This window comes from Schistocerca cancellata, chromosome 4, assembly GCF_023864275.1.
Source record: "Schistocerca cancellata isolate TAMUIC-IGC-003103 chromosome 4, iqSchCanc2.1, whole genome shotgun sequence".
Classification (NCBI taxonomy): domain Eukaryota; kingdom Metazoa; phylum Arthropoda; class Insecta; order Orthoptera; family Acrididae; genus Schistocerca; species Schistocerca cancellata.
In genome coordinates this window covers 344,826,639-344,845,744 of record NC_064629.1, presented here as the reverse complement: position 1 = coordinate 344,845,744, position 19,106 = coordinate 344,826,639, and the positions used below count along the sequence as shown (strand labels likewise).

At 38.4% G+C, this 19,106-nt stretch overlaps 1 protein-coding gene across 1 annotated transcript in view; it reads right to left on the bottom strand.

Moving 5' to 3' along the window:
* LOC126184643 (synaptic vesicle glycoprotein 2B-like) overlaps positions 1-19,106 on the bottom strand; it is a 255,137-nt gene that overhangs the window by 68,982 nt on the left and 167,049 nt on the right. The window contains exon 8 of the mRNA XM_049927121.1: positions 779-867. Coding sequence (XP_049783078.1) covers positions 779-867 — 89 coding nt within the window. The remainder of the gene's footprint in view (positions 1-778; positions 868-19,106) is intronic.

Genomic DNA, 19,106 nt, shown 5'->3' with positions numbered 1-19,106 from the left:
AAAATAGTTGTCCTTCTTATTCACTGATTCACATAAAAGTTCATAAAATCTGTTACGCATAACATAACTCATTCTGATGCAAGGCTGCAGGAGAAAGACCACTAAAATGAGTCGCAAAGATGACCGTACACACGATGCTCAACACTGACTGAAACTACATAGCAGTGAGTGGACTGAGACCTCATAATTGCCAACAAAGAAACTTATCTGAATGAAAAATTGGCAACAATGAAACTTGTCTGAACCTGCACAACAGAGGTGGAAGTCTTCGACCCAGCTTGTACCAGTTAGCACTGGTAAATCCATAGGTTTAACAATGTCTCTTGGTAAAAGTTTGAAATCTATGAATATAATGAGAAATTTTGGACTTTTACCACACTGCAATGGTAAATCTTAGGTTTCATTGGTTAATTCTAGGATTTACCAATTATCTTACTTTTACAGTAACATTTACAAGGCATAGCTTTTTCGCTGATAACCATCAAAACAAAGGAAATCAATATAACAGCAAGGTATTTTAATCTTTTTGACTGCCATTTGTGGTAGTTACCATGTCAAGTTTTTGTTTGTTTAGGTTGTAACCCAGGTGTATGTTAATATTTTTGAAACACTGCAGAGCAAAGTTATGAGCAACAATGTACAAAAACATTGAGTCAGATTTATATGTTCATCAAACTGAAAAATGTATAATTCTTGGACATCATATAGTAAATATATATGAAATTCATCCATAGAAAATATGATAAGAATTTAGACTCCTGTTACACTATGAACTCACCCAAATGAAACAGTAAACCACAAAATGACAAGCACTGCTGTCAATCTACGATGAGGGTACACAAACAACTGAAGGAAGGAATTCCAAAACTGAAAGAAAGAAATAGTACAATCAAACAATGGAAAATACAGGATGCAATGTAACAATATTATGAGAATGAAAGTTGCTACTCACCATAGATGCTCAGTCGCAGATAGGCACAACAAAAAGACTCTCACAATTATAGTTTTTGCTGGTTATGGCCTTCATCAACAATAGACAGACATATTAACGCACACACACACACACACACACACACACACACACACACACACACACACACACACACATGACTGCAGTCTCAGGCTGAGACCGCAGTCTGCATATTGTTGACGAAGGCCTTAACAGCTGAAAGCTTTACTTGTGAGACTCTTTTTGTTGTGCCTATCTGCAACTCAGCCTCTGCTATATGGTGAGCAGCAATTTTCCTTAAAATAGTACAATTATATAACCTTACAGAACTGAAAACACACTGTGCAGGAAATAACTATGCTACTCAGAATTTCTTTTTATTCAGTGTATATGTAACCCAGATGTAGTAGCTATGCAATAAATATGGCACTTTTATGAAACCTGAGTTTCTCCTGGCATATACTATGTCAAGATAACTTAGAGGAATGCAGTTGGGTGATGTCTTCAACAATTGCTGAAGTTTGGACAAGTACACACTCTGTCATTTTCAATGCACAAAAGCAGAAAGGAAACACTGTGCAAAGGACTTTAAAACCTTGGATTGCAGAGCACTTCCAAGAAGTAACACACACACACACACACACACACACACACACACACACACACACACACACACTCCCCCCTCCCTCTCTCTAACTCTCTCTCTCTCTCTCTCTCTCTCTAAGCACCACTACACTACCAAAAACAACTGACATCAGAAGTATGACCAGTGCCAAGGTAGTGTTGAGCAATAGCAGATTTTCTTAGCTGCTGTAAACATGTGTGACCTTTATGCTCAGTACATTGGTCCTCCACAGTCCTGATGGTCTGACCAATATCTGACATGCCACAACTGCAAGGAATAAAACAGACACTTGCCTTACACAAACCAAAATCATCCTTCATTCTTTACCCTTCATAGATTCTAAAAGGGGCCTAATCTCAGATGTGTTTTTTGACCACCATTTAGGGTTCTGTTAGGATCAATAAAGGATGATCTTGGTTTGCGTAAAGTGGGTATCTCTCATAATCCTTTCAGTTGTGGCATATTATATGTTAGTCAGACCATCAGTGCTATGGAGGACTGATTACTGAGCATAAGCATCACATACACTTACAAAAAGTAAGCAAATATGCTTTTGCAGAAAATTGCCTTGGCACTAGTCATCCTATGCTATACAACATGGAGATTATGGCAAGCACTTCAAGTATAGGGATATTATTATTAAGAAAGCAGCTGAAATTAAATTAGCCAGTAACCTTATGAATAGAGATGGAAGCCTTTGCTTAAGTTCTGTGAGAAATTCTGCTTTCTCTCTTGTCAAAATACAGAGTGACAGACTTAATGCTATCTCATCCATTGATTGTTAATATTCACTGTTGATAACTTCTGATGTCAGTCATCTTTCATTGTGTGTTGGCAGTAGTGTTTACATAGAGTGTGTGTGTGTGTGTGTGTGTGTGTGTGTGTGTGTGTGTGTGTGTGTGTTTTTCATCTTTCCATAAATGCTCTGCATACCAATGTTTTAAGCTCCGTTGCACAGTATTTTCTTTCAGTTTTTGTGCCTTGAAAATGACAGAATGTGCATCTGTCAAACCACCAATGGTTGTCAAAGATGTCATCTGGCTGCATTCCTGTAATTTTTCTGAACATGGGACTTCTATGTTAATTCTATATCAGAAAAGGGTGAAAAGTTTTAAGAAGTAGTAGAGTATTGAAAATTGTTTCTGTAGAAATTCTGCAGAATTTACAGGTAAGAACACATTTTTAAAGAGCATGGTTTTGAAACAATATGCCATGCAGATTAGCCGAGCGGTCTAAGGCGCTGCAGTCATGGACTGTGCGGCTGGTTCCAGTGGAGGTTCGAGTCCTCCCTCGGGCATGGGTGTGTGTGTTTGTCCTTAGGATAATTTAGGTTATGTAGTGTGTAAGCTTAGGGACTAATGACCTTAGCAGTTAAGTCACATAAGATTTCACACCCATTTGAACATTTTTTTAAAAACAATATGGCTCACAATGTATTCTGAGTCATATACATTTTTGTAAAAATACAAGCCCTTGTAGCAAACATGCTGTAGTGTACTAGTTACAATGACTGAACTCTGATATATTATAACAAAATTTTCAATCAATGTGGATATGACACAAATTCAACATTCAGTTTCATATTTACCCAGGGTGCAGTTGTATTTTGTGTAGGGAGGGTGTTAATGTATTGATGAAATGAATTTTATTTGATCATTTAGGATTAAAATGTGTAAATAAAAGTACATGTAATGTAAGTCACATCAAAAACAGACAACATTCAATACCATTTATTTCTAAAGAGCAAGCATTCTGGTTAAACTCTCAAACTTTATATAATCTACACAACTTTATTTTAGTAGATACTCTTTAACAATGTAAAATTCATTTTTCATCAGATAGTCTTTGAGCTTCTTTAGAAAGTTAGGATCATATATACTATAATGTAGGTTTTTAACAGTCTTCTTAGTAGCTTGATCCAAGTACTGAGGTCCTTTTTCAAGCATTTTAAGAATATGCATTGCATACTGTTCTTCCTCTGTGTGTCGTGGGTCTGTACATTAGCATTTGTAATCCACTCTGAACTATGTTTTGTCATGTATATTATTGTCAATCTTTTGTCATGCATATTATTGTAATATGTATGTAAAAAGATGTAAAGGTTACAACGCCTAGATTTTTGAGGCACTTTCTACATATTTCAGAAGCCTTTCTTCTTAAAATAATCCTAATTGCTTTCTTTTGTAATGTGAACACTCTCTTCCTTGCTTGACTATTAGAGTTTCCCGAAACTGTCACCCCATAATGCTGGTTTGTTTCAAAGAGTCCATGATATACTGTGCATAGAATCTATTTGTCTGCATATTGTGTAGCTGCTTCATTATGAATATTATGGAGCTGAGTTTCTTACAGCCAACAGCACTGCCACAGTGGTAACACTGGTTTCTCTCAGATCACTAAAGTTTTACTCTGTCAGGCTTGGCTAGCTCTTGGATGAGTGACCGTCAGGATCTGCTGAGCGCTGTTGGCAAGCGGGTGCACTCAGCCCTTGTGAGGACAACTGAGGAGCTACTTGATTGAGAAGCAGTGGCTGTCATCATGAAAACTGGCGAGGGCCAGTAGATCAGTGTGCTGGCCACATGCCCCTCCATATCAGTGACTCCTATCAGATGAGGATGATATGTTGGACAGTTGATACAGTTGGACCTTCCAAGGCCTGGTTGGATGGAGAGTTTCTTACATATGGAGTTAAGTTGCTGTTTCCATAGTAGCTCATTATCCACTGTAATTCTTAAGAATCTAATAGTGTAAGAGCCTTGTGTATGCGCACTCTCATGAAATTGTTGACATGTCACTAGTATGTTATATTTTTTTCTCTTTTCTGCATTTTATGCATTTATTAGTAATGACAACAGACTGAAGCATTATGTTTACCTTATATTTTTCTGTATTTTGCTTCATGTATTGCAGCAAAAAATGAAAAAAAAAAAACTTGAACATATACATTCCCTATTCGTCTTACCCTAAATAAGGGAAACAAATTTATGCTTTAAACCCATTTACTGCAACAAAATTAGTAGTAGGTTTTTGTTGGTATACCAGTATTTTGAGTTTATATATATCATGTTTGATGGATCATGAGCTCTTGATATACAGATGGCAACAATTTATATTATTTTTGCTAAAGGAAATAGCATTAGCATTAGGTCAATGACATTTTTATTTTAAATAAGTTGTATTCATGTGCCAGACAATGAAACTTCATCTACATCTACATCTACATCTACATGGTTACTCTGCAGTTCACACTTAAGTGCCTGGCAGATGGTTCATCGAACCATTTTCATACTACTTCTCTACCATGACACTCTCAAATGGCACATAGGAAAAAGGAATACCTAAATCTTTCTGTTCGAGCTCTGATTTCTTTTATTTTATTATTAAGATCATTTCTCTCTATGTGGCTGCATGTCAACAAAATATTTTCGCATTTGGAAAAGAAAGTTGGTGACTGAAATTTCGTAAATAGATCTAGCCACAAAGAAAACTGCCTTTGTTTCAATGACTGCCACCCCAACTCATGTATCATGTCATTGACACTCTCACCCCTATTGCGTGATAACATAAAATGAGCCGCCCTTATTTGCACTTTTTCGATGTCCTCCGTCAACCACACCTGGTAAGGATCCCACACTGTGCAGCAATATTCCAGCAGAGGACAGACAAGTGTAATGTAGGCTGTCTCTTAGTGGGTTTGTCACATCTTCTAAGTCTTATGCCAACAAAGAGCAGTCTTTGTTTTACCTCCCCCACAATATTATCTATGTGGTCTTTCCAATTTAAGTTGCTCGTAATTGTAATTCCTAGGTATTTAGTCGAATTGACAGCCCTTAGATTTGTGTGATGTATCGTATACCCAAAATTTATCAGATTTCTTTTAGTACCCATGTGGATGACCTCGCACTTTTCTTTGTTTAGTGCCAATTGCCACTTTTTGCACCATACAGAAATTCTCTCTACATCATTTTGTAATTGGAATTGATCGTCTGATGATTTTACTAGACGGTAAATTACAGCGTCATCTGCAAACAATCTAAGGGGGCTGCTCAGATTAACACCTAGATCATTTATGTAAATCAGGAACAGCAGAGGGCCTATGACACTACCTTGTGGAATGCCAGATATCACTTCTTTTCTACTCGATGATTTACCGTCCATCACTATGAACTGTGATCTCTCTGAGAGGAACTCACAGATCCAGTCACACAACTGAGACGATACTCCATATGCATGCAATTTGATTAATAGTCACTTGTGAGGAATGGTATCAAAAGCCTTCTGGAAATCTAGGAATATGGAATTGATCTGAGATCCCTTGTCGACAGCACTTATTACTTCATGTGCTGTGCTGTGCTGTGTTGCACAAGAATGATATTTTCTGAATCCATATTGGTTATGTATCAATAGGTCATTTTCTTCAAGGTGATTCATAATGTTCAAGTACAGTATATGCTCCAAAATCCTACTGCAAATTGAGGTCACTGATATGCGTCTGTAATTCAATGGGTTACTCCTATTTCCTTTCTTGAATATTGGTGTGACCTGTGCTACTTTCCAGTCTTTAGGAACAGACCTTTCATCAAGAGAGCGGTTGTGTATGATTGCTAAGAAGGGCGCTATTGTTTCTGCATACTCTGAAAGGAACCTGATTGGTATACCATCTGGACCAGAAGACTTTCCTTTCTTAAGTGATTTGAGTTGTTTCGCAACACCTAAGATATCTACTTCTATGTCACTCATTCTAACAGATGTTCTGGTTTCAAATTCTGGAATATTTACTTCATCTTCTTTTGTGAAGGAATTACGGAAAACTGTATTTAGTAACTCCGCTTTAGTGGTGCCATCGTTGGTAACATTTCCATTGCTATCGTGCAGTGATGGTATTGACTGTTTTTTGCCACTGGTGTACTTTACATATGACCAGAATCTCTTTGGGTTTCCTACCATATTTTGAGACAATGTTTCATTGTGGAAACTATTAAAAGCATCTCGTATTGATGTCCACATTAAATTTCGAGCTTCCGGAAAAACTTAGCCAATCTTGGGAATTGCATTCTTCTGAATTTGGCATACTTTTTTCGTTGCTTCTGCAACAATGTTCTGACATGTTTAGTGTGCCATGGTGGATCAGTCCCATCTCCTATTAACTTATGTGGTATTAATCTATCTATTGCTGTCGATACTGTATCTTTGAATTTGAGCCATATCTGGTCTACACTTACATAATTAGCTTGGAAGGAATGGAGACTCTCTCTTAGGAACGCATCAAGCAAATTTTTATCTGCTGTTTTAAACAGATATATTTTGTGTTTATTTTTAGTGGTTTTGGTTGATATGGTTTTGAGCCTCGCTACAATGACCTTGTGTTCACTAATCCCTGTATCCATCATGACGCTCTCTATTAGATCAGGATTATTTGTGGCTAAGAGGTCAAGTGTGTTTTTGGAACCATTTACAATACATGTGGGCTCATGAACTAACTGTTCAAAGTAATTCTCAGAGAAAGCAATTAGTACAATTTCGAAAGATGTTTTCTGTCTACCACCGGCTTTGAACATGCATTTTCGCCAACAAAACGAGGATAGATTGAAGTCTCCACCAATTATAACTGTATGAGTGGAGTACTTATATGTAATGAGATTCAAGTTTTCTTTGAACTGTTCAGCTATTATATCATCTGAGTCAGGGGGTCAGTAGAAGGAGCCAATTATTATTTTGGTACAGCTGTTGAGTATAACCTATACCAGAGTAATTCGCAGGAACTATGTGTTTCAACTTCACTACAAGATAAACTCCTACCAACAGACACAAACACACCACCACCTACATTATTTAATCTATCCTTTCTGAACACGGTTTGCACCTCTATAAAAATTTTGGCAGAATTTATCTATATCTTTAGCCAGCTTTCTGTTCCTATAATAATTTCAGCTTCAGTGCTTTCTATCAGCACTTGAAGCTCTGGTACTTTTCTAACACAGCTACAACAATTTACAACTACAATACCAACTGTTGCTTGGTCAATTCTTGTCATTTCTTTGCCCTGTACCCTTTGAAACTGGAGCCCTTTTTGATTTTTCTCGAGACTGTCTAACCTAAAAAACCGCCCAGTCCACACCAAGCAGCCCCTGCTACCCGTGTAGCCACCTACAGTGTGTAGTGGACACCAGACCTATTTAGCAGAACCCGAAATCCCACCACTCCATGGCACAAGTCAAGGAATCTGCAGCCTACACAGTCGCAGAACCATCTGAGCCTCTGATTCAGACTCTCCACTTGGGTCTGTACCAAAGATCCGCAATCAGTCCTATCGATGATGCTGCACATCATGAGCTCTGCCTTCATCTTGCTAGCAAGACTGTCTGTCTTCACCAACTCTGATAGCCGCCGGAAACCAGACAGAATCTCTTCCGATCCATAGCGACACATGTCATTAGTGCCGACATGAGCAACCACCTGCAGTTGGCTGCACACTGTACCCTCCATGGCACCTGGAAGGACCCTTTCCACATCTTGGATGACTCCCACTGATACACACATGGAGTGCACATTGGCTTTCTTCCTGTCCTTAGCTACCATATCCCTAAGGGGCTCCATCATCTGCCTAACACTGGAGCTCCCAATGACAAGCAATCCCACACTCTGTACTTGTCCGGACCTCTCAGGAAGACCAGCCATTGCCGCAACAGGCAAGGCCACCCTTGCAGGCTTCACATGTTTGGTACTAGCTTTTAGTTTCATATGTGGTTTTTACTATGCAGTCTCTACTCATAAAATTTACACATTATACTTATATACCACATGTGTGATCCATGGTATGTATCAACACAAACAAATTTGCATATCCATAACTTGAATGATACGTTTCAACTTTGAAGCATTTTCTCATTTCAGTTCATATAACATAAAACTGGGTCTAACTAATACTCTGAAATGCAAATCATCAGCCTCCCCCTTTTTTCAATTTTTGGGCAATGGAGTAATGATGACTTGCTGCTTTAAATTAATCTAGTATTAGATCAGCCACAACTACACTACTGGCCATTAAAATTGCTACACTATGAAGATCACATGCTACAGATGTGAAATTTAACCGACAGGAAGAAGATGCTGTGATATGCAAATGATTAGCTTTTCAGAGCATTTACACAAGGTTGGCGCCGGTGGCGACACCTACAACGTGCTGACATGAGGAAAGTTTCCAACCGATTTCTCATACACAAACAGCAGTTGACCGGCGTTGCCTGGAGAAACGTTGTGATGCTTCGTGTAAGGAGGAGAAATGCATACCATCACATTTCCGACTTTGATAAAGGTCGGATTGTAGCCTATCGCGATTATGGTTTATCGTATCGCGACATTGCTGCTAACGTTGGTCAAGATCCAATGACTGTTAGTAGAATATGGAATCGGTGGGTTCGGGAGGGTAATATGGAATGCCGTGCTGGATCCCAACTTCCTCATATCACTAGCAGTTGAGATGACAGGCATTTTATCTGCATGGCTGTAACGGATCGTGCAGCCACGTCTCGACGTTTGCAAGACAACAATCATCTGCATGAACAGTCTGATGACGTTTGCAGCAGCATGGACTATCAGCTTGGAGACCATGGCTGCAGTTACCCTTGATGCTGCATCACAGACAGGAGCGCCTGTGATGGTGTACTCAACGATAAACCTGGGTGCACGAATGGCAAAACGTCATTTTTTCGGATGAATCCAGGTTCTGTTTACAGTACCATGATGGTCGCATCCATTTTTGGCGACATTGCGGTGAACGCACATTGGAAGCATGTATTCATCATCGCCATACTGGCATACCACCTGGCGTGATGGTATGGGGTGCCATTGGTTACATGTCTCTGTCACCTCTTGTTCGCATTGACGGCACTTTGAACAGTGGATGTTACATTTCAGATGTGTTACGACCTGTGGCTCTACCCTTCATTCGATCCATGTGAAACCCTACATTCCAGCAGGATAATGCACGACCACATGTTGCAGGTCCTGTATGGGCCTTTCTGGATACAGAAAATGTTTGACTGCTGCCCTGGCCAGCACATTCTCCAGATGTCTCACCAACTGAAAACGTCTGGTCAATGGTGGCCGAGCAACTGGCTGATCACAATATGCCAGTCACTACTTTTGATGAACTGTGGTATCGTGCTGAAGCTGCATGGGCAGGTGTACCTGTACATAGCATCTAAACTCTGTTTGACTCAATGCCCAGGCGTATCAAGACCGTTATTACGGACAGAGGTGGTTGTTCTGGGTACTGATTTCTCAGGATCTATGCACCCAAATTACGTGTAAATGTAATCACATGTTAGTTGTAGTATAATATATTTGTCCAATGAATACCCGTTTATCATCTGCATTTCTTCTTGGTGTAGCAATTTTAATGGCCAGTAGTGCATATTAGGTTAGTCTGTCAGATAAGTGGATTTAGGGATTGGGTAGGTAGATTTTCGTATTTCATATTTGCAACAGTCAAATGATGGGAGATAGAGTCTGGTATTCTATTGGCAGACAGGAGAACTATTTCTTTTTTAGTGACTGACACAAGGTTGCCCAATCATTAACAGGGCCATGGGGATGCAATTCCAGGAAGACGTGCCCACTACACAAGTACTGGCATACACTGCACAGATGTTGGGAGCAGTGGGACCAATGAAAAAGCTAACGTCTTCATTGCAAAAGAAGTTTGGAGGGGAATCATGAGTAAATGTTCTTCAAAAAGTAGCAATTTCTGTAGGTTAGTGTGCAAGAACAGTAAATGTTCATTGAGGAGAGTGGATGAGAGACCATCAGCAAGTCTTGACTCCAGTCCTCATAGAAGTAAGGCAATATGGTGGTTTTCCTAGTTTCCCTTTGGCAGTAAACATATAGTGTTTCAGGAATGAATAGCTTGAAATCATAAATGTTAAGCACATTCATCTTTTCATGGTGCAGTTCAATTTAAATATGAACCTGCAGCTTTCACTCAACTGAAGATATTTGTTTGCAAAATAGACCTAAACTGCCTTGCTTATGAAGAAATAATTAGCATGTGTGTGACTTTAAATGTGATGATCATTTACTTGCCTTTGAGGCAATATACTGAAAAACTGTTACTATTGTAGAATACTTGTTGCAAAAAAGGATACACCTCATCTAATTTGTTCATTAATGTGTTGAAATAAATATTTAATCAATGAAACTTAACTCCAAGTGCCTGTATCTCATTTAGCATATGTTCATACCTCTTAAATAATTACACAATATTGCAACCCTGTAATAAATAAACAAATACCATACATCATGACTTCCTCCTTTGGAATAGGATTAATAGTCACAGCCAGCACTCCTGTACAGTTATCTGTTAGCACAGGTCAAATATATTCCTCACTATGAACAAAATTTCCCCAGAGCAGTGTGTATGGTGAATCATGACAAATAGTGTGATAAAGCCAAGGTACTCCATACTAGAGGAAACAAAGGTAAGTTATAAAGGGCTGCACTTTACAGTGGATGTCTTTCACCAAATCTCCAGCTGCAATGGCATTAAACATATCATCACTCTCCTTTTTATTCCATCTCTCATGGCCTGGTGAAAATTTTTGTCCACTACTTTAAGACCCAACTTTCAAAGGCTATGAGAAAAGCTGCATACAAATCTAGTTTCTTATAGAGTGATGCCCATCAACACCCACAGTCTGGCAGAGTTGCAGTATGGGTATCCCCCCTGAATACTGCTTGACTGAGTATTACCACTGTCTACTCAAGTTGAAAAACAAACAGTGTTGGTTTTGGTAATGAGCCTCTCAGGTGGCTCTGGTGACCACTGCATAGTTGTTGCTCCATGAGCATCAGATTGAGCTTTAGTTAGAGCATCCAAACCACACATGTCAACCAGCCAAAATCTCCAACATGTCACCAGGAACAATGGGTGTTTACTTCTTCCATCTTCTTTGTGCCTGCTGGTAGAGGTTCCCATCGACTTCAACCCCATCCCCCCATTGAAAGCAGTGAGCTCCAGCCTCAACACCTCCTCTTAAGGACCAGAGCACCTATGTTCCAAAGGTGACAACCAGGAACACATCCAGCATTAGTGTGCTGTTGCCATACTGTCCTCTGCCACACTGCCCAGGCTGTTTTAAGTACTGATTCAAGGAAACAGGGCCCTCGTAACCCCATCACAAGGATTGATGGGTGATGCCTTAATTTTTGTATGCCACACTGCACCTATGTCTGATGGGGTTGCTTCAAGTGGGGAACAACACTTCTTCTACCTGTAATCACCTAAGCCTGCCAGCAAGCCAATTTAAGGCGAAGCAGTCACTGACCCAGTCTATGGCCAGCTGAAGTAACGAAGGTGATTCTACTATGCATTGGTTATTCTATGGGCTGTTTCATGGTGTGACTTGGCTTGCTTGAGATTTGATTATAATGATATCTGCCTACCACTAGAAACTTCTACTTTGTCAGATTGCAATATCAGCCAGCTAAATGATTAAATACCACCTCATGTATGAGTGGTTTCCACCACCATCATGCATACTGTGCAAATACAGACTGTTTTAATTTGTAGCAATGGGCAGTTCACAAGATCAGTAATGGTTGTGAACCATGGGCCATTTATTTTGTGTTTTAATGTACTGAACAAATTTTAACAAATCATTTTTGTGATATAAATTGGAATTAGAAATCTTTGTACACATATTTCAAATACAGATTTAGAAAGTGATTATGGACACTGTTAGTGCTCTTCACTATGCTCAATCCAAAGATTCTAGGGCACCTCAGTGTAGTGCTGTGGATGATGTTGTGGGTGTTTACTTTTGGTGGCATTCACATTTGAGCTGTTGATCATCAGAAATAAGAAATGTGTGGCATCTGAATGCTGCTGAATACCATAAAGCTCCACCATTCTCCAACCACTCACCTTTCATAAATGTATATCTATCAAAAAGTTCACACATATTAATTTTAAACCCTTTTCCACTTTCTCTCTTTTTTCTGAACTTTGTATGTGATTATTTTTTGCTCATTATTACTCTTTTTGTCTTTTTCTATCTTCAGTCCAATTACATATTCTTCAATACTTGTCTGTTTCTCTTTCTCCTTGTTTCTTTCTCTCTCTTACATTTCAGTTTTCCTGAGATTACGTAACTGTGCTTACTCTTACCTATTAAATTACTGTCTGGATTCCTGTTGTACTGGTTATATATGTTCATATGTTTTCACTATGCCATGAATTATATGTCAAACTACACATAAACTACATTGAAGATTTATCACCACACACTATTGAACCAGTCCTGCATCCATGATTCTGGATGTAGCATGCCATACACAATTCACAGTATAGCAAGATCTTAAAAATTTGTTGTTTGTTCATTCAGTATGGCCAGAATTACAGTTTTTCTGAATTACTGAATGATTCATTTAAAAAGTTTACTTTCTGTACCCATACTTGCAAATACCAATGTCACATTGCATGAAACTAGAAAGCTAAGGTCCTGCCAAGAAAAAAGTAATTAATAACAGTAAGTACTTTATATAATTATCTTTCTTGCACTAAATAGATAACAGGTATACCTCCACTCCATTACTTGGAGGAGAAACATTTTAGTGTTGAAGGGGTCTTCATACATACTCCACAAGCCAACCTACAATGCATAACACAAGATGCCTTGTACCACTGTTAGTCACTCCCTTTCCTGATTCACTCATAGGCAGAGGGAAGAATGTCTATATGCTTCTATATGAGCCCTGATTTCTCTTATTTTGTCTTCAAGGTCCTTACTAAAGATATAGGTTGGTGACAGTCTGTCAAAAATGTTGGTTCCCAAAACTTTTTCAGTAGTGTTTCACAAAAGGAATGTCTTCTTCATTGTAGGGATTCCCATTTAAGTTCATGGAACGTTTCTGTAATACTCATGAGTGGATCAAACCTACTGGTAATAAATGTAGCAGCACACATCTAAGTTTTGCTCCAATGTCTACCTTTAATATGACCTGGTGGGGACACGAAAACTTGAGCAGTACTCAAGAATGGCTTACACAAGAGTTCTCTATACAGTCTCATTTATAGATGAGCTACACTTTCCTAGAATTCTACCAATAAATAATAGTAAAAATTGGTCTTCCTGACAGTTGACCTTATGTGCTCATTTTATTCCATGACATTATTCTGTAAGACATTTATTATGTGGAAATATGCAAAATATGTCAGCTTGTTGATTCATTTATTTCCAAGCATAGCAATTATACCAAGAGCAAAAGTAGCTGAACTTAACTGTTTGAGATGATCAGTGATGTGTTTCTTCCAGTCTGAATTTTCATCAATATCTACATCCAAAAATTGGGACCATTCTACCCTATTTACTGACTCTTGTTCATGTCCTACACCAACTGTTGGTATAACTCTATTTGTTGTACAGAAGCGAATATGGTGCATTTTCTCAAAATTAAGGGAGAGTCCATTCTCAGATAACCAACTAATAATTCTCTGAAAAATGTAATAAACAATCTATTTGTTGTTTCGTCTCTAATGGGATTCATTATAACACTAGTAACGTCTGCAAAAAGTACAAGTTCTGAATGTTGGGAGTTAAGCAGAAGGCCATTTACATATTTAAGGAGTAGAAGTGAACCCAAAACTGAAACCTTTGGGATCCCCTTTGTGCTTTTCGCGCCAAGTCACTAAAATTTTCTATTTTTCAAAATTGTTTTAGTTAATCAGCACAAATTTTTGCATCCTGTTTGTTAAGCATAATTCAAACCAGTTGTGTGTAAAGCTATCAGTTCCATAAACTTAAGTTTTTCTAAAAGTGTAACATAATCCATACAATCAAATGCCTTGGAAAGATCAGGAAAAATACCAACTGATGATATTTTAAATTAAAGGCTTGTAATATTTGGTGGGTACATGTATAACTAGCATTCTCAGTCGAGCAACACTTCTGGAATCAAAAGTGTGATATGCTACAAAATTGGTTTTACTTAAATTGAGACTGCTCTTGAATACTTTTTTTTTCAATATTTTGGAAAAAAGATACCAGTAAGGAAATTGGATGATAACTATTTAAGTCTTCCTGGTCACTTTTCTTATAAAGTGGTTTACCAATTGCATATCTGAATCTGTCTGAAAAAAATTCCCTGTGCCAGTGATGCATTACATAAATCATTGGACATTACTTATTAAGTTATTAAATTGGAACAACTTTTCAGAAAATAGTTTGAAACTCCATTAGTATTGCATGAGCTTTCTTTTTTATAATTTTTGTAATTCTATTAATTTCAGTAACAGCTGTTGGTGCAACTTCTAGTTGCTTAAAGTTTTGTGCAAAGACACTTTCATATATTCTCCTTCTTGTTCAAGTGAACCATTAAATCTTAGTTTTGCTGCTACATTTAGATACTGTTTGTTAAAAGCATTCATGACTTGTGAGTTATCAGTCCCAACATTGTTATTTAGTTTAATTGTTATAGTATCTTGTACAATGACTGGCTATCATTTTCTTATTAGACAATACCCCATATAGTTTTAATCTTATCATCTAATGTAATTGGATGGATAAAAAATCTATTCACCAAGCAGTGGCAGAACACACACATAAAAGAACGTCATAATACTGCAAGCTTTAGAAGCCAGTGGCTCCTTCTTCTGGCAGAAGGATTGAAGGGGAAGGAAGAGGGGTGAAGGGAAATGACTGGAGAGGTCTAGGAAAAGGGGTAGATTTTGGAAAAGTCACCCAGAACTGTGAGTCAGAAAAGACATGCCAGATGGGATGAGAAGTTTCATATTTTAATAGTTTTAATGCCTGTATATATACACCCAGTATACTGTATGAATTGGTCAATCAATAATGTTTAAGAAGAAACAGTTAATAGTTAGTGGAGATTTTGATCTTGATTTCTTAAAAGGTAGATAAAGGAAAAATGAACTGGAAACATTCTTTGGATGTTTCAATCTAATTTCTGTAGTTAATTTTCCAACTTACCTGCAGCAAGATAGCAGGCCCCTGATTGATAACAAATTCTTTTCTTCTCATCCCGTTTGGTAAGTCTCCCCTGACCTGCAGTTCTGGGTGACTTTTCTGAAATCTTCCCCTTTTTCTAGGCCTTTCCAATCCTTTTTCTTCACCCCTCTCCCTTCTCCTTCAACCCTTCTGCCAGAAGAAGGAGTCACTGGCTTTGAAAGCTTGCATAATTATAACCATCTTTTATGTGAATCTTTTGCTGCTGCTTGGTGAGTAGATTTTTTATCTATCCAATCAGGCCCGGTGCAAGCCAAAGTGCCACCCCATGCGAGCTGCTAAATTGCCGACCCCCGTTTCTTTTGTTTTTTTTTTTGTTTTTTTTTTTTTTTTACAAAATGTTTGTGAAATTTTATTTAAACAAATCTGTAGGAAATGTCAGGAATCAATTGCAATTTTTGTTTTTACTTTTCAGATCTACCTATGTTTGGCCAGTCTCTAAGCTTTTAATATGTGCTTACATCTAAACCGTCATGTTGACAGTTATGTTCAGCATGACGATATAGATGTAAACATAACTCAAAGCATTGAGAATAGCCACACTGTGCTCGAAATGTATGTAGATCTGGAAAATAGAAACAAAAATTGCGACTGATTGGTGACATTCTCTACAATGGTTCAAATTGCTCTGAGCACTATGGGACTTAACTTCTGAGGTCATCAGTCCCCTAGAACTTAGAACTACTTAAACCTAACTAATGTAAGGACATCACACACATCCATGCCTGAGGCAGGATTTGAACCTGCTACCGTAGCTGTCGCGGGTTCCAGACTGTAGCGCCTAGAACCACTCGGCCACCGCTACCGGCCATTCTCTACAGATTTGTACAAAACAGTCGCTGGGCACCAGCTCAAAAATGGAGTCAAACTTGACTGAAGAAATCTAGCTAATTTTAATAAGCCTTGTGAATTTACACACATTTGAACAAATGTGTGTGAAATCTAATGGTACTTAACTGCTAAGGTCATCAGTCCCTAAGCATACACACTACTTAACCTAAATTATCCTAAGGACAAAAACAGACACACACACACACACACACACACACACACACACACACACACACACACACACACACACACACACGCCTAAGGGAAGACTCAAACCTTTGCCGGGACCAGCCGCACAGTCCATGACTGCAGCGCCCTAGACCACTTGGCCAATCCCGTGCGGCATGAACTTACAGTTAACTTAAATAAACATTTTTCAATGGTTGTGAACAGATAATGCATTCAATGGAAAACAAAATATATTTACAATTTAATGATAATTTAGTTTGAACAATAATATTTACAATAACTATTTAATGCTGAACAAAATAAGAAACAACATTGTAATTAACCAAGACACTGATCATAATATAAAAAATAAAAAAAAATACTAGACAAATCAAACCTTTCTGGCTTTTGCTAGTGCAAACTCTTTCACATGATCTGCGTAATTTAAGTCCTCTGGAAGCTCATGCTCAATCGATATTGTTGTAAGTTCATCCAAACAAGTTTGGCTCATAGTTGATTGGAGGTATGTCTTTATCAATTTCAGTTTTGGGAAACTCCTTTCTCCACTCGCAACTGTCACTGGGAGTGTTAGGAGAATTCTCAGAGCAGTGTTAACATTAGGGCAAAAATTATGTCTATCTATAAACTTCAGAGTCTCTTTTGGACCTATATCAGGTTTCAACAATGTTGAAAGCACTTTTAGTTCTTCCCTCAACACCAGTGCTTCAATGTCGCTTGACTCATGATCTTGCAAAGTCGCTACAAGGTTTCTACACTTTGTGTCCAGGTGCACCGGCTGGAGTGACCGAGCGGTTCTAGGCGCTACAGTCTGGAACCGCGCGACCGCTACGGTCCCAGGTTCGAATCCTGCCTCCGGCATATATGTGTGTGATGTCCTTAGGTTAGTTAGGTTTAAGTAGTTCTAAGTTGTAGGGGACTGATGACCTCAGAAGTTAAGTCCCATAGTGCTCCGAGCCATTTGAACCATTTTTTGTCAGGAGGTGCATTCTTCAGCTCGCCGACGTCATAGAGAAAATCAAAATAATCACAATGAGTTTTCTGTTGATTGACTCTCTCATTCAAAGATGTGGTTACTATATCTAATAGATAATAGCAGAATTCAATCTTGTAACGTTTTGTTGGGTCATCTATTGTCTTATCCCTTCCTTCATAGGTAAAGTGTATGGCTTCTTACTTCGTCACCAGGAAACACTTATCAGATCTTCTAGCTCTAATTTTGTAGCCAATTCTTTGGAATCCATCAAGAAATATACAAACTTTTCTTCTGTGCTGCAGGTCTAAAAATATGCTTTCATTTTTTCAAGCATTTCCACGGCCTCAGAAACATTTATGTCAATGGTCTGGAGCATCTTACTGACTACACTTATGTGAAGCAGAATGTCATACCAGATTACCAGAGAAGTGAGAAAGGTGTAATTTTTTATTTGATTCGCAAGTGACATTGCTTCATGAGTGGTCATCCCATCGAATTCTTCTGATATCTGAACCAGTGTGTCATAAACACCTCCAATTTGAAACCTCAGGGGAGTAGGTGCATCGATGCAACACTCCCACCTAGTATCGCTCAGTGGCTTCAGCGACAGGTTAGGCAGTTACTTCTTCAAGACACCCCAACATCGAACAGAGGATAAGAAGAAGTCATACAAGATCTTCACTGTCGAAAACATGGAAACAGAATATTTAGAAGATATAACGGCATCATTTACAACAAAATTCAATGAGTGACTCCTACTTGGTACATAAAATGCTCGCGTGTTCATGTCTGAAATTCTTTTCTGGAGACCAGACTTCTTTCCTTTCATGTTTGTTCCATTGTCGTATCCTTGCCCTCTCATATTACACAATAGGACTTTTTTATCTTCCAAAAACTTGAGTACCACCTGCATCAAAGTGGAGCTTGAAGAATCGGGCACTGGAAGAAATCCGAAGAAATGCTCCCGAATTCGGACATCGTATACCCCATCAGGTCTTGTCTCCTGGCTGAAATGTACCACAACTGTCATCTGCTCAACTTTTGAAATATCTGGTGTGCAGTCCAGAATTATACTGTAATACTTTGCAGATTTCATCATTAATAGAATGTTGTTGGTTATAGATGATCCAATAAGATGAATTATTTCATATTTCATTCTGTGTTTCTTTTCCAAGATAATGATGACCCTTGTTCTCACCTTGCTTTGTTCTGTGCAGGTGCTCCATCATCCCAGTGTTGAACTTTTCAAATAATTCAACAAGTTTCAAGAAGTTTCCATTGTCAGGCTGAAAGAGTGTATCTGTACTTCCTCTCAAAGGCAGACATTGCTGACCCAGGAAATAAATTATTGCTATTAAGCACTCAAGAACATTTTTCCAATATTCGCTTTTAGTATTCAGAAGCCTTTGATGATGGGTGTCGATAGTTCATGACTTTTTCAGTCCCTCAGAAAACACTATCCACTTTTTATGTGAATTCAAATGCTTGGTAGCCTTCCCGTGATTTTCGAGGTAT